General features: G+C 33.8%; 2 protein-coding genes and 1 long non-coding RNA gene across 7 annotated transcripts; 1 reads left to right on the forward strand and 2 right to left on the reverse strand.

The window, feature by feature from the left end:
* Positions 1 to 916: 916 nt before the first annotated feature.
* LOC130940773 (BTB/POZ domain-containing protein At1g04390) lies at positions 917 to 7,964 on the reverse strand. 4 transcript variants are annotated; one of them, XM_057869007.1, is made up of 9 exons: positions 7,686 to 7,964; positions 7,278 to 7,416; positions 6,535 to 7,042; positions 6,306 to 6,436; positions 5,778 to 6,220; positions 4,523 to 5,653; positions 4,024 to 4,176; positions 2,181 to 3,018; positions 917 to 1,351 (listed from the first exon to the last, which is right to left on the reverse strand). In XM_057869007.1, exons 1-8 carry the CDS (start codon positions 7,790 to 7,792, stop codon positions 2,574 to 2,576), a joined length of 3,057 nt encoding a protein of 1,018 aa, XP_057724990.1. In that variant the 5' UTR covers positions 7,793 to 7,964; the 3' UTR covers positions 917 to 1,351; positions 2,181 to 2,573. The 4 variants fall into 4 exon arrangements, with proteins under 4 accessions (XP_057724990.1, XP_057724991.1, XP_057724992.1 ...); XM_057869008.1 differs by lacking the exon at positions 917 to 1,351 and having other exon boundaries at positions 2,734 to 3,018; positions 4,518 to 5,653; XM_057869009.1 differs by lacking the exons at positions 917 to 1,351; positions 2,181 to 3,018 and adding an exon at positions 3,039 to 3,620 and having other exon boundaries at positions 4,518 to 5,653.
* Position 7,965: 1 nt separating this feature from the next.
* Positions 7,966 to 11,437, forward strand: LOC130940774 (pentatricopeptide repeat-containing protein At1g79080, chloroplastic). 2 transcript variants are annotated; one of them, XM_057869012.1, is made up of 3 exons: positions 7,967 to 8,007; positions 8,615 to 8,808; positions 9,096 to 11,436. In XM_057869012.1, exon 3 carries the CDS (start codon positions 9,308 to 9,310, stop codon positions 10,769 to 10,771), a length of 1,464 nt encoding a protein of 487 aa, XP_057724995.1. In that variant the 5' UTR covers positions 7,967 to 8,007; positions 8,615 to 8,808; positions 9,096 to 9,307; the 3' UTR covers positions 10,772 to 11,436. The 2 variants fall into 2 exon arrangements, with proteins under 2 accessions (XP_057724994.1, XP_057724995.1); XM_057869011.1 differs by having other exon boundaries at positions 7,966 to 8,007; positions 8,615 to 11,437.
* A 1,105-nt stretch (positions 11,438 to 12,542) lies between these two features.
* On the reverse strand, positions 12,543 to 14,404 carry LOC130940555 (uncharacterized). The gene is made up of 2 exons (XR_009070334.1): positions 14,180 to 14,404; positions 12,543 to 12,847 (listed from the first exon to the last, which is right to left on the reverse strand). It is a non-coding gene; the product is annotated as an uncharacterized LOC130940555 (long non-coding RNA).
* Between the last annotated feature and the right edge of the window lie 1,751 nt (positions 14,405 to 16,155).

Here is a 16,155-nt window from a genome sequence, read left to right on the forward strand (position 1 = left end):
ATCTTTGGGACAAATTGTTCATCAACAACACACCTGGACTGCAAAATGAACCGAAATATTATTGTTAAAATACCATTGTGTAATAATAAATGAAGCAAAAATTGTGCATTCTATAAATTTAGAAATTCTTGCATTCTATCCAAATTCAAATTCATAAACAACACTGATTTTAGCAAAGAATGATGAAATTATTCATAATCACTTTATTCAATTGCATTCCATTCCATTCCATTCCATTCAATTCAAAATTGTTGAAGAATGAACCGAAATATTATCATAACACCACCATCGTATAATAACAAATGAATCGAAAATTGTGTTCATAAAACAACACTGATTTTAGCAAAGAAGAATAAGATTATTCATTATCAGTTTTTTCAATTGCATTAGATACCATTCCATTCCATTTAATTCAAAATTGTTGAAGAATGAAATTAGATAAAATTAAGAACGATCCAACCCTCGTCCACTTGATTCGATTCTGGAGAATAATCCAAATCGCTCTCATTCAACTGATTTGAATTTGAATCATTCATTGTTTTGGAACACCAGTCGATTTAAAAAAAAAACTAATGTAGATCAAAGTCAGAAGAGAAAGAGAATAAAATTAGAGGAGAACACAACAAAATTGAAGAAGAAAACAAAAATCTAAAGAGAAAAAGACAATAATCAGACGAAAACACAGAAAAATCAGAGAAAAAGAAAATGTTTACTTTGAAGAGGAACGAAAAAAGAAAGATTTACGTTAAGTATGTTATAAATGGTGTGACAGATGACTCTAAATCACTTGATTGAATTTAATTAATAAAACCACTTGAATACAGAACATTATTAATTTTTTATTGTATATTAGAACCCAATTAAATACAAAACACATACATATTAAATGATTATTGAATAAATATCGTATCTAGAATATATCTAACGACAATTTAACAAAATCTCCGTCATTCATAGTACATTATTGTTTTCTATCAAGGTCAAAGGTCAAAGTTGTAGGACTAAGCACACTTGTGAAGTGTTAATGAGTTACATCATGAAGGAAGTGTCTCAACATTTGACAAGATATTAATTACACTGTAATTATATGTAGTTTGTGTGAACCACTACTGCTGTTATTTAGATTTATATACATTGAAGGAGTATATCTCCAAGAAACACTTAATAAACCACATTCTTCCTCTACACTACAAGAACCTCATCATTCACGAAACTTTCTGATGGTACACTACTTCAGTCTTCAGCATGGTCTAAAATATGTTTGGCAATAAAATAGCATGCAACAAAATCAACTTTTGTTCCAATCTTGATACACTGGCAGGCTTCCAAGTTTGAATTAATTACCAGATACCTGAAACAGCCAACAGAGTTAAAAACTACAGGGAAATGAGAATCTCACAAGAATCGATAAATATTCAACCTGAACTAGTGTGATAATGCGAGTCATGTCTTTTGTTTGTTTGTTTGTTTGTTTGTTTTTTTCTTTAGTGTGTTTCTTTTTTCCCTCAACACTTACAGATATCATTGGTGTAGCTCCACGTATTCAAACACATCAACAGAATTAGTTTCATTTTAGTTAGTTTCATTTTAATAATTTTAATATAGTTCCCTTTCTAAGTAAATAACCTATGCAGCATGTTATCCAATCAAAACCAAATAAACAAAAATAATTACAATAAGCAAGAATGCTATTCAAACAATTAAGTTCAAGGAAATGATTTTACTAATCTATTTTAATGCATAAACATATTCCAATTCTCGGCCTCATAAATCACGTTAATTTTGAGAAACCACTTGAAGTTTTTCCAGTCCCTTGTTGCACTTTTTGGCATGGAAAAGCAAAAGCAATCAATACACTTTGTTTTGGAACAAATAGAAAACACAAACCAATTCCTTGCACAACATGGGCAAAGTTTAATTTTTGTATCCTACTTAGAATGAATACATCACAGCCTAATTTTAATGAGGAAAGCGTGTCCACCTTTATCTATCTACAATTATGAACTTTTTATCATATAAAATCTTAGGGAGGTATGAATTTGTTAGCATATGACATACCGTGTAGCTAAAACAGGATAAAAAGTTTCTTGAAGCACATAACTTGCATTCGGTAAAGCTATTGACAATTTGACATAACAATCATAACTAGCTAGAATGCATTGATTATACAAAATACATACCAATAAAGTTGAGGAAGGTATAAGTGATCATCTATTTGAATGATTTTGACTCCGAGCCTTGACCTGTAACACCACAAAGAATTGATTGAAAGACAAGATTCAACTAAGGTCCATTACTCCTCTAGTTGCCAAAACAGATTGAGATAGATGCATGAATAAAATCCCATCCCACATGATAACGCATCTTGCATAGTCCTTCCCTGGATCCTGTGCTAACGCAAGATGCTTGTGCACCGGGCTGCTCTTTTTTTTATTGCTCTTTATCTTCTCACTCAACTAATACACTTAAAATAACCGTCTAAAAAAGTTAGTCAGCAGACCTAAACAGGAAATACAATTTTCAGCTGATATAGTGTCTCCCAACACATCTCTTGAATCTCCCATATCTACAAATCACCTAGAGCAATTTCCACCTTCTTGTGCGAACCGAATAGAAGCAGAATAAATTAAGTGAACTAAAGCTTCATCAAATTCTTCAAGATCACTAGAATCTCGTAATTGACGATATGAAGGAGCCATGAAATTCGCTGCAATGTCAACCAACTTCCACAAAGAGAGATTGTATGCCATTTTGATTATCCTAGCAGACAAGTGCCTGGCAGAATCAAGGCAAGACACAATCACATTCCAACTAGCTTCCTGAATACTTTCCAACATCCAAAACTCAGCAAGCCAATTAAGTTCCACATATGGTTGCAGATTGAATAGCTTTTGTTCATCATCCATATTATCCCACAAACATCCAGCGGGAGGATTTGGCAGATTATTGGAATAAAACCACTGTACTAGTTTGATCAATGCTTCCCAGCTAATAGCAACCTTGATGACTTGTGAATGACTGCAAAAATAATTCGAGATTGAAGACAAACCGCAAGGGAAACATAGAATAAATGAAAATGATAAAGGCAACAAAAATTATAGCAACCAGAGAAGGCTCATACAGATTCTTATCAGAAACCGAAAAAAATCCTTGCATAATCGGCCATGAAGCCCTAAACATGAAAACTTGAGAGTTCAAATGCACTTAGAATATATGTACATAATGCAAAAAGTGACAACACTGGACATGATTCCCAAATAAGTCACTTCCAACCAATTCTGGTATAAAATTATTTATAACTTTACAAGCAAGAACATGCATCTTCTTGTATCAAACACTATTATATTAGAAAATATTTGTGTGGAGAATAGTTGCACAGAGGCAGGGCCTTAACCAGTATATAAACACCGAACAGTTCACATCAAGTCATCAACCTTTGCCCACTTAGAATGACATAAAAGCATACAATCACATCTTCCCTTATGATAGAAACCCAAGGGGTACTAAGGGATTTTATTAAAGTCTTCGAAGAGGAGACAATATGCTGCGAAGATAGAGAAGGATCTGCAGCAGCATCGAATGCGGACCACAGCTTCCTCACTCAGTATGTAACCGCTGCACTGTCATATTTGGGAAGCAGGGAATATCAGGGGAAAAATTCACTGTTCTTTTCCAGGAAAAAATTGAGTTAGACCTGAGCATACACTATGCTCTCGTTCTATCTTTCACCATTAACTTCTGTTTTTGACTTTTTCCCTCGATTGGTCATCTTTTTTAAACATGCATTCATATACATTTTTTGGTTGTTAGCTTAATGATTATTTCCATTTACCAATTCTATTATATGATCATGTATTTCAATGTTCATGAGTTCTAGCCTCAATAAGGCAAAGGAGCAAACACAGAACTTAATTTAAATATCGGGATGTAATTTTTACCATTTGCATATTAGAAAAGCTTTAAAGTAAAAGAAATATAAACTCTCAAATTCCAGATTATATAGGAGAGCAATTTGATAATCACCTCTCTTGCATTCCTGATCGGAATAAACCTTGTAAATATTCACAGCCAGACTGCAATATAACTTTGTGAACATGCGAATGTGGCACCGAGTTAGAACAAAAATTGCATGTCCACCCAACAAGTTCATTTGTTTCAGCTTCCAATATGACATCCCTGAAAAGAGAAATCGATATAATTAGAATTCCTCTTCAAAACTCATTTGAAACAAATATTAGCAACATCTAAGTTAGGAATGACTAGTTAGCAAGTTCAAATTAATGACTAAATATTATCCTATGTCAGAAACTATTTAAAGGATTATTGCCCTTTCAGTAACAGAATATCCATTAGAAGTTGTAATATATAGAATGAACAACAAAATATCTATATCAACTAAAAAAAATGAAAATTTGAGATAAATAAAGATTGAAATAGACATAAGAAAAAGAAAACACAAGATTACACCAATCACATGCTATTCTAAATGTATATAAGAAGCTGATCAAGAAGCAAACCATACGAAAAACAACTTCCAACAGAATTGAGAGCTGAAGTAAGATTCAAGCAGGGGAAAGGTGTGCCCCACTCAGGACATTGTCTATAGAGTAGTTGCAGAAAGGGCTGCAGATTGCAGCGTTTAGCAAGAATTTTCAACTTTTTTACCATGTCTTCCTCTGCCTGCAAGCATCCCAAGTAAACATATTCCAACAACAGCACCAATGCTTCATAATCAACATGAGCAGATAAACGAACCTCTCTCATAGTCTCTCCATATTTATCTGTTCCCTCTTCACAATTCTTGCTACTAGTCAAGATTTCACGAGGCAGAAGCGATGGACATCTGACAGCAAGAATAACACCATTAACATTGACAGAAGCCCCATTTGCCACAATGAGTCGCAAATCCGCATATTCTTCCTGATTAAGGGATTTCCCAATCCATTTTGCTAATTCATTAGGGAAACCATAACATCCAAAATAGCTTAGAATATATGAAGCATACCATCTCACTCCAGGACTTAAACAGGTGCTACTACAAGTCTCATGAAGCTTGTTGAGTAATTGAGCTTTAATGTATGTCACTGCTGTGGTGAATTTCTGAGTATGATCTTGTAAAAGGCTACACTGATGAACAAATGAAGACAAGGCCCACAAACCATAAAAAAGGAGCACATTGGAACCTTCCCAATCTTCTTTATCAATGCAGCAACATGACCTTTCATGAAATGATGTAAGCAAATGAGGAGCCATGCTAGGCCTTTCCATATGAATGTCATTACTTAAACATCGTTTGACAATAAGAACAACTGCTTTCATTGCTTTGCTTTCAATGATACATTTTTGATATTCAGGTAAACTTGAAAGAGAATTTAACCCAATCAAGTTAATAACAAGTTGAACTTTATCGGATGACCCATAGCTTGCCAGGGACGATGTGTAATCTAGAGTATGTACTAAGCTTTTCAAGCTCGGAATACCTATTACTTTCATTCTATCAGATAATACAAGCCTTGCATGTGAAGAAATGTGATTACATGGAGAATAAATCATCATTAATACAGCCCTTGATACTGGTTCACTTTGGAAATTATCATCAACATCATTTTGACATATTCGGCACCATTTTTGAATTGTGTCAACAAAAGTCAGACTACAGGAAAAGGAGACTCGAATTAGCAAATTTAGAAAGCACAAAAAAAAAATCAAGGCATAGTATCAATGCTAACAATCATATTAAAGTCTCAAGAAATGATTATAGAAGGAATATAATTTACCATGCACACGTAATTAGTGTGTTGATGTGGAGCTCACTTCCATAGGTATAAGGGTTGAAATTTTCTCCACAATGTATCATAAGGCACCCAAGAATGTCCCACAGATAACTCCTCAGACCAAGATGATAATTAGATTTTAAACTCTTGTTTGCTGTGGATATCTGTTCTTCCAAAGACAAGACATGCTCAGATGACTTATCTTGAATATTTTCTAGTACAAGATTAAGGAGGACTCTATCAATACCATGTTCCCAAAACCTGATATGATGATCACCATCCCAACGGGTAATTAGACCCAATTGACATGCTTCCAATAATAAGGAACCATGGTTGATCCCTCCCTTTTTGGAACTCAATCCTGTTTCCCTCATCCCACAAATTATGGCTTTGACAAGTGCATCACCACACAAATTCCTCATACGTATGAAATTCTCTTGGCATCTCTAAGCATCAAAACTACTTTGTTAGTGACAATACTATATATACTGGAATGTTTATTAGAGAGAATATGAATTATTAGTTTATTACCAATAGACATCGAGCGAGCTTAAACCCCTCTATTCGAACAACCTGAGGGTTTGATTTTTCCATGGCCTGCACAACCATCTCTACAAATACTCCATCTTCTATAAGTTTTTTGGCTACAAAATCGCATAAAGCTGGTAAAACAAATAGTAAATTAGTTTACATAAATAATGGAAGACAATAAAGGAAGCATCATTATACATCGGGGGAAGGTTCAGGGATATGTTAATACCTAAAGATGTGTACATCTTTAAAAGTACAAGTTTAACAGAACTATCTGTCACCATGTGCATGTCTGCTAAAGCTTTCATAAGTTTAACATCACTCGAAACAGGGAACCTAGATTGAGGCCACCGCCACAGGATTGTGTTCAATAGTGAACCCATCTGTTCAAAATACTCAATTTTTTTTGCACCACCAGCAAAGTCTTTTATATTTCCAACAATATGACTGGCAATCCCTGTGTCTTTGAGGGCTTCCATAACTGTCCTCTCACTTGTAGCACTCAAATTAGAGACCACCAAATTCAAGGCATTAGCACAATCTATTGCAACCTCTACTTGGTGCGAAGAGATTAAGGATGATAGGCAACAGACAAGTTCCACTATACGAGATTGCAATAGTGAATTCGGCAAAATACTAACTAACTTCACTGCAACATTTGATGCCATGCTTAATAAGGGACCACTTTTGCCTTCAAGAATACATAATAATGCTCCCAAAACATCAGATACAGATTCCTGAAAAATCATAAGTTCATAACACAAGAAATTACTGTTTCAATGTGATTGAATCTCAAACATCAGGCCAAGGTCAACACTGTATAAAGTATAAATCCATCTATGAAAACAAAAACAAAAATAAAAGATATCACGTATATTTAAGAAGTTCAGTAAATTGGCAGAAAATCCAAGTTTATATGTTCATACAATGCATGATTATAGCAAAAGAAAATAAAATTTGCAAGTCCCAAACCTTTACAATAGTATGACGCGTGGCACGTGCATCTCCTGAGATAGAATCAAGAAATGCATTAATTGACCGAAGAACATTCTTCTGCACTTCAATGTTAGCGCATTGCCACTTCCAAGTATTTGTCTTCTCATCAAAATATCTGCCACAATTCACATTTCACAGAGCGAAAAATAAATAACTAAATAAAAATTCAGGAACAAATAACAATATTCTAAACAACAACCACTATTCTTAATCCCTTCAGGCAGAATTTAAATGAAGAGCAAACGTCCAAATTGGTCTTCAGAAGGAACGTGGGGCATCAAAATAATTCTTTACGAAGATTTCATAACACCAATTAGGTATTGAAAACACAATAGCATGAAGAGAGCCAGAGATTAACAGAGGAGCTGCGGTTTGAGTTGGAACCTGGTTCCGAGGTTCAAGGCATGAAGGAGACGTTGATGGAGGGTTTGAATTTGCACACTGATGGAACGACTGTTGATTGGTTTCATTGTGGAACTGCAATCGTTCATTAAACTATACACACTGTTCTTCGAGTTTGTGTGAAGAACAAAGAAGGGAAGAATACTCTATTTGGGCCTTTTCGAGAAGCTCAGCGTGCGTTCCGCGTGAGGTCTTAGTGGAAGTTGAAACACCGCCATGCCATTCAGGATTTCAGATAAACCGTGGAAATCATTCAAATGAGTCAAATTGCAAACTTCGAAAAATTATATAGAACCCTAGAGAGGTATGGGATTTTATTTTAAAATAAATAATTTAATTATTTTAGTTATTAAAGTAAATAATTTGTATTTTTTATTATAAAAATCATTTTTTTAATAAATAAAACGAATTAACTAAATACTATAGTCATAAAAATAAATAACTATATAACTAAAATGAATAAAAAAATACCAACATATAAAAAAAAAAAGAAAAGCAAAAAAAATAGAATTAAAAAGAGAAGAGATATGCAATTTCAAGAGATATACAATCTCAAGAAATTATATTCACGAACTCTTTTTATATAAAGAAGAGATTTTAGAAATCGTTACTCACGTTTACAAATTAAAAAAAAATCTAATTAAAAAAAAAGAAACCGACATTACCAATAAAAAAATTGTGAGACTGTCGTTTTTATAGAAGAAAAAATTTTGTCCTACTTCAAATTGTTAGTGACATTTTGATATATTTTTTGTCCTCTTCCCAAATTATTATCACAATTTTTTGTGACAAGTCCCGTATGCATTACACCAAATTAATGTAATATCACCGTATTACGCACTACTCATTTTATAATATCCAAAGAAAAAATTAGCCTCTAACATCTTATGTTATTATTGACTAATTTTCAGTTGTTCTCAAATGAGTCAAATCTCAAATTTATCCGTTACTTGGTGAGGTAGCGAAAAGTGAAACGGGTTTTGTTTTACACTTTTACTCAAGGGCTTGTTGGAGAACTTGCGTTTTAGGTTTTCACAGGCACAATACGTGGAAACAGAACAACTTCGGATAACACGGAAAAAGCGTGGCTATGGTCGGGACAAAGGTGATGCTGCTCAATCACAAAAACCAAGTCCCTTTTTGAAGTTTTCTTTTTGCATTTTTCTCAGTGATATCTCTTTTTCTTCGTTCTTGTGAAGGATTGATACTTTGTGTATTCTGACAGCAAAACCATTCGTAGTAGCTGTGATTTCTTGCCTAGAAAAACCAACCCCAAATGTTGAATTGTTGATTTTATTTTTATTATTATTTGTTTGGTTTCCATATGCAAAGTTTAACTAGTTTTTACCATCATTGCTGCTACTTCAATCATGGCTTCACTGCTGAACACAGTGTCCCCTGCTGCGAATTTTCATGCAAAAGCAAAAAGAAATGCTCCTGGTTTCTTCCATTCCCATGCCCCAAATTTCCATTCTTTGTCGCTTAACAAGGGTTTTTCCAGAGTTTTGGCATCAACCCAAGTCACAGTTTCCCCAAAAGATGCTGTTTTCACACTTCCCAATTGGAGGGTTGGGAAGAGTGACCAGAAGAGTAAGGAGCTTAGGATGAACGATGCATTTCTTCAGTTGGAATATATGGTGGAGAAGGGACACAAGCCTGATGTAATTCAAGTAACGCAGCTTTTGTATGATCTTTGCAAGGCAAATAAGTCTAGGAAAGCTGTTAGGGTGATGGAGATGACAGTAGGTTCCGGCGTTATACCTGATGCGTCTTCGTACACATTCTTGGTGAATTATTTGTGCAAGAGAGGGAATGTTGGCTATGCAATGCAGTTGGTTGAGAAAATGGAGGCACATGGTTTTCCAACTAATACTGTTACTTATAACACGCTGGTTAAAGGGCTTTGTATGCATGGGAATTTGAACCAAAGCTTGCAGCTTTTGGATCGGCTAATCAAGAAGGGGCTGGTGCCAAATGCATTCACGTATTGTTCCTTGCTCGAAGCTGCTTATAAGGAACGGGGAGTAGACAAAGCCATGAATCTCCTAGATGAGATAATTGCCAAGGGTGGAGAGCTTAATTTGGTTAGTTACAATGTTTTGTTAACTGGATTGTGCAAGGAAGGTAGAATTGAAGAAGCTATTCGGTTCTTTCGGGAGTTTCCTGCAAAAGGATTAAGTCCGAGTGTTGTGAGTTATAACATTTTGCTAAGGAGTTTGTGCTATGATGGGCGATGGCAGGAGGCGAATGAGCTTTTGGCAGAGATGGTTAAAGAAGGCCAGTCTCCCTCGGTAGTTACTTATAACATATTAATCACTTCTCTTTCGCTCCGGGGGAAAACAGAACAAGCTTTCGAAGTTTTAGATGAAATGATACGGAGTGGATTCAAGATGACGGCTACAAGCTATAATCCGATTATTTCCCGTCTATGCAAGGAAGGAAAAGTGGATCTTGTAGTTCAGTGTCTAGACCAAATGATTTATCGACGTTGTCAACCTAATGAAGGTACATACAATGCTATTGCGACACTCTGTGAGGAGGGGAAGGTGCAGGAGGCATTCTTTATAATTCAAAGCTTGGGTAATAAACAAAACTACACTATGCATGAGTTTTACAAAACTGTGATTTCAAGCCTGTGTAGGAAAGGGAACACATATCCAGCTTTTCAAATGTTATATGAAATGACAAAGTATGGATTCGTATCAGATTCCTATACGTATTCATCTTTGGTAAGAGGCATGTGTAGGGAGGGAATGCTAGACGGGGCCATTGAGATATTTAGGATCTTGGAGGAAAATGGCTATACTCCTGATGTTGATAACTACAATGCACTTATACTTGGATTTTGCAAATCTCGAAGAACAGACACGGCAATGCAGATAGTTCAGATGATGATCAATAAAGGATGTGTGCCTAACGAGACAACCTATACCATTATTGTTGAAGGGCTCGCTTTCGATGGAGAAATGGATATGGCAGCGGAGATTTCGAAAGCATTATATTTGAAAGAAGCTCTGAGCCAAAGCACTTTTGAAAGACTTTCTATGCAGTATGACTTCAAGGAATGAATGTAAAGACATATACCATCAAAGTATATAACAGAAAGTAAGTAGGGTCTTGACTAGTTTTCTTTGCCTGGGTACTTGATTACCTATGATTAAGTTAAAGGAAGTTCCATGATGCTTGAATTTTGATTTTATTGATGTTCAGAGTTGAAGAGTAAGACACTAGTACAGAACTAACATTGGTTTGGTGAATTAAAGCATCTTAGTTACTTGTTTGAATAATTGGTATTTTTGGTTTGTTGTGTATATGCAGCTAACATGATAACTTGACCAATGCAACGCTGCATAGTTTTTAGTAATTTTTATTTTATATTCTCCTTCCATTTGCCAGAACATGAAGGATGAGAGCTGATCATTACTTAGTGATTCGGCAGTTTATGTGAACAATAGTGTGATCTTGAGTTCTTGACACTGATACTTGTTATGAAGGCATGAAGCAATTGCCTGAAGAGGAGTGTTGTTGATTCCAGGCAGTGAAATTAAGCATTTTGGTTTTGGTAATAGTTCCTATTTGACATGACAACAACATACCAATTGAAAGAAGGCAAGAAGCTCAATTGCCCTAAGATTAATATTTGAATACAATTATAGGATGCAAATCAAGAACATAAACCTAAAAACATGATTAGGTAGATACTACAACCTTCCTAATTAGGGAATTTTTTTGGTGAAGAGTTGAATTGGGCAAAGAATGAAGATTTTTACAAACGTGTAATACACATGATAATTTTTTTTAGTGATTTTTTGTTTACTAAAGAAAATAATCTTCTCTTCACCAAAACATTACTCTTCATAACATTACCCTCCTAATTATCCTCGTAATACTTTAGTCTCACTTGTGCGTATGCAAATGCATGGTTGCAAATTGCAAGTACCATGACTAAATACACGCTAATGGGAGAGAGAAGCTAAAAGAGATTAGATTCTTGTATTATATGAATATCCTTAACAACTGTCTTCAGCAATTACGGTGGTTTACTTCAAGGAAATTGTTGTTTTATGCATTATGCACACAAACAAATCTATAATTGTAGATCTTATGATGAAATTTCAACAGATTCGTCTATCGTTAAAATGTTTTCAACCAAAGATCCTATTCCTTGATGCTCGAAACACTTGGTGAGGAAGGAGATAAATGAGAACAAAATTTTCCATCCCATTGGATATACACCAACACTGTTAAACCTAAAAATAGAGAAGCTAGCAAGTTCTCATTAGGTTTTTCAGCCAAAATTTCAATAAAACATCACTTAAAGCATCTTTGCTCATATGTGTTTGTTTTCATGTTCACTTGTGCAAGACCACGGCACGTGTTATCTTCCACTTTTCATCCCTCTTTTCAGTGACACCATGGCACCACTATTGCTTGTCAGATCGTTACCCCTCCCAAGTCTAGCATTTTCGTTGAGCTTGACTTCAATATTGAAAAGCTTAATTATAGAACTCCACAAATAACATCCACATCTTTCTTCTTTTTCACTATCCCTATTCAACCAACCATGAGAATGTAAAAAAAATGGACAGGTAGAATTGGGAAACAGCCATGAGAATTGAAGATGTAAAAGGAGGGGGTAAAAAAATGATTGACAATAGAGGTGAGCCTGCAGGCACCAGTGTGGCGCAGCAGGTTGAAGCTTCAGGAGGCTTGCAATAAGCATGGTGGCAGTTGCAGCTTCCATCCTTATGTTCAAAATGAAAATGATGGCAAAAAAATACCAAGCCTAGCACAAAGAAGAAAATAAATAGATCTTCATGCAACTTAGAGAAATAGAAATACTAATATAAGTCATTCAGATACCAATAAATATAGAAAAACAAGTTCTCAGTACATGTTTTAATACCAAAAACTGTCAGAATTACAGCTAAACACACTCATAATAAGTCTTTAATTTCAATACTGCTAAACTAAAAGTCTAGAGAGAACCCCCTTCCCCTATGCATAACAGCCTTAGAAGACCAGAGGCCAGTCTTACATCAGGTGGAAGAAGCTAGTCTCATTCGGAATACAAGCCTCTACTTAGATCTCTGTCTCATCTTTCGGCGCTTCCTCTTCAATCTCCTCATGCGCTTCTTCTTCCACTGGTGAATAAAAACATTTTGTTAGACTACAAGAAATGCAAAAACACAAACTAAGGAGTAAGGACACATGATAATAATAGTTATCAGGTTTCATCTTTAGCCTTGGCAACAGGCCCAATTTTCTGTACTCTTAAGTTACATGCCAATCATTAAGCTCAACAATAACATTAATGCAGCTCAATTTACTTAACAGTTAACAAAACGCTCCACAATGACAATTCAATCAAGTGCAAAACAAATAGAGACTACCAGCAAGTTGGCATCAGAGAACAAATAAGAATATACCTTAAATTATCTCAATTATTTACAATGAAAATTTCGAATTTCACACAAGTGCGATACAAAGAGTGAACACCAAAATTGGTCCCAACAAATTCCAGATACGAAAGATTGGTCCTTCCATCACTTTCAATAATATTTTTAACATACGTGATAGACAAATAAGTTCCTAACAAATTTTCTTACAAGACAAGTAGGTCTCGAAAAATATCATTAAAGGATAATTTAGTCCTCTTAACGGGACCAATCCATCTCAAGGACTTCTAGAATAATAAAAATTTGTTGGGACCAATTTGGGTGTTTACTAAAGATACAAAAATATATCTTTTAATGCATGTTAAGAAATCACATCCATTTTCAGCTTGAAGACAGTCAAAAACTGAAACAATAATCAGCATGCTAGCACATTACAAGCACAGTACAGAACCTAAAAATCAAGCCTAAATGCCTAACCATAACCAACAGGAGTTAATGCTAACATAACCAATAAAAATCAAACACCTCCACTGGCATCTCAAAGTGAACAACGTTCAATCACATCTACGAAAATTCTAAATTAACGCATTGGTTTTCCACATATTTTCTCAAAAGAAATTTTTTCTCAAATTTGTCTGGCAGGTCTAGATAAATCTTTTAAAACAAATCAGATGACAATGACACTTCAAGAATAAATAAAGTTCATAATACACGAATATTGTGTTCAAGAATCAATTCCGAAAAGCAATGATTTATAAAGAAAAAAAATCGAAATATAATACCCATAAACAAGAAAAAAAAAGGATATAATTTACTTTTCCAGATCAAAAACAAACAACTAAATAAAGCAAACATCGTATTATCATTCCAGGTTTCATAACGAGTTCATCTGTAACTCATCCATTAACAAAGATAATAACTTTTTTACAAGATTTTAAAATCCCAATCGACCTCCGATCCTTTAACCAAACTAAAACTGAAAGAGTTAAAAACACTAAATACAAACAATTTTTTCGGGAAAAAAATTACACAAAATCCATCAAAACTCCAAAACTGAAATCGAAAGAAAGGTTTTACCTTAGCTCTCATGTTGGCTGACGAAGGTTCTCACGTTTTCCAGGAACAATGGCGGATTTCACAGGTTCAGAAACCTGATGGTAATGATGTAAAACCCTCGTTTGTCGAATTTATAGGGCTGCCTTTCGTGAAATGCGGAACCCTAATACTCGTATGGGCCACTCCGTAATTTGGGTTGACAATAAATTGGATTGAGACTTTAGAGTTTAGACTTTATCCTTTTTTTTTTTTTCGGGGATAAAATTCAGAAATTAATTTTAATATGGATTGATAAATAGTTTTACGCAGATAAATGTTATTCATGTTGTGATAAGAATCATCACGTACGTGGATGTTAATTCTTAAAAAAAGATGAATTTAATGAAAGTTGAAAACTAATGATCATTTGTATATATAAATAAAGAAAGTATCAATTTGAAATAAATGTATAGTAATAATAAAATATTTTTTTTGTAATTTTTTATTTTTTTTAAGTTCTTAAGTTGCAATATATATAATATTAATGAATAAATAAGTTATTTCTATTATTATAGTGAGATAATTATATTAGTGAATATTAATACTAGAGTCTTTTATTTATATTTTTTTATTTTATATTTATTATATCTTTTTTATTTATTTATTTTATAACACGTTATCAACACGAGACTCTAATCAAATTTTAGTAAGACTCAGGTAACAAATTTTCATTATATCGAAACTCTCTCATCTTGAATTTAATGCTCTTAATATATCTGGAAATAACTATTTATTATGAATACTAGATGTTAAAATCCATCTTGATTCAATAGATCTTAGAGATACCATTAAGGCTAAAAATAATATATCCCAGAAGGATAAAGCAAAAGCCATGATTTTCCTTCGCCGTCATCTTGACGAATGATTGAAAAATGAATATCTCATATTAAAAGATCCTGCAGATCTGTGGAAAAACCTTGAAGGTATAATCATCAAAAGACGGTGATACTTCCTCAAATCAATATGAATAGACGCACTTGCGTCCACAAGATTCTAAATCCATAAATGAATATAATTCAGCAATGTTTCAAATCATCTCACGAATGAAATTATGTGGGAAAAATATAACTGATAATGATATGTTGGAAAAAACTTTCTCAACCTTCCATGCCTCAAATGTGCTCCGACAGCAACCGTATCGAGAAAAAGGATTTAAAAAAATATTCTGAGCTAATTTCTTGCCTTCTTGTTGCTGAATGTAACAATGAGTTGCTCTTAAAAAATCATGAAGCGCGCCCAGTTGGTGCCGCCCCATTTCCTGAAGCAAATACGGCAAATCATTACCCCAAAAGAGGTAAATGGTAAGGTTTTAGTAATAAGAAAAATTATGGAAGGAAAAAGAATTATGTTCATAAGAAAGGATCTCACCAGAAGTGGGATAAAGAAAGAAACTCTGGGCAAAATAAATCAATAGAGGATAAGTATTTCCGTTGTGGTGGAAAGGGCTATTAGTCGCGTACCTGTCGTACCCCAAGGCACCTAGTCGATCTTTATCAAGCATCTTTGAAAAAGGATGACAAAGGAAAAGAAACAAATTTTGTTTCAAATGATGCTGAAAATTCCACCACTCATTATGATATATCTGATTTCTTTGAGAATATTGAGAAGGAAATATTGGTCATTTAATCAATGATGGAATAATTTAATATGTAAGATTGTTAAGTATTCATGTAAATAAATAATGTAAGAAACTTATTGTTAAGTTTTATTTTCTATATATTTAAGTTTTAAATATGATGTATATAAATAATGAAATATTAATGTTTATGTTTAAAAATTTTGAAATCGTTAAATGTGTCAAGTTTTAAAAATAATAATAATAATAATAATAATAATAATAATAATAATAATAATAATAATAATAATAAAATTTTAGTATATGACATTATTTTTATGTACAGTGTTTCTTAGAAAAATAATTCCAATCAAGAATTTAATTTGACTGTGCATGTATTACT

The sequence above is a fragment of the Arachis stenosperma genome, chromosome 7 (assembly GCF_014773155.1).
Source record: "Arachis stenosperma cultivar V10309 chromosome 7, arast.V10309.gnm1.PFL2, whole genome shotgun sequence".
NCBI lineage: Eukaryota > Viridiplantae > Streptophyta > Magnoliopsida > Fabales > Fabaceae > Arachis > Arachis stenosperma.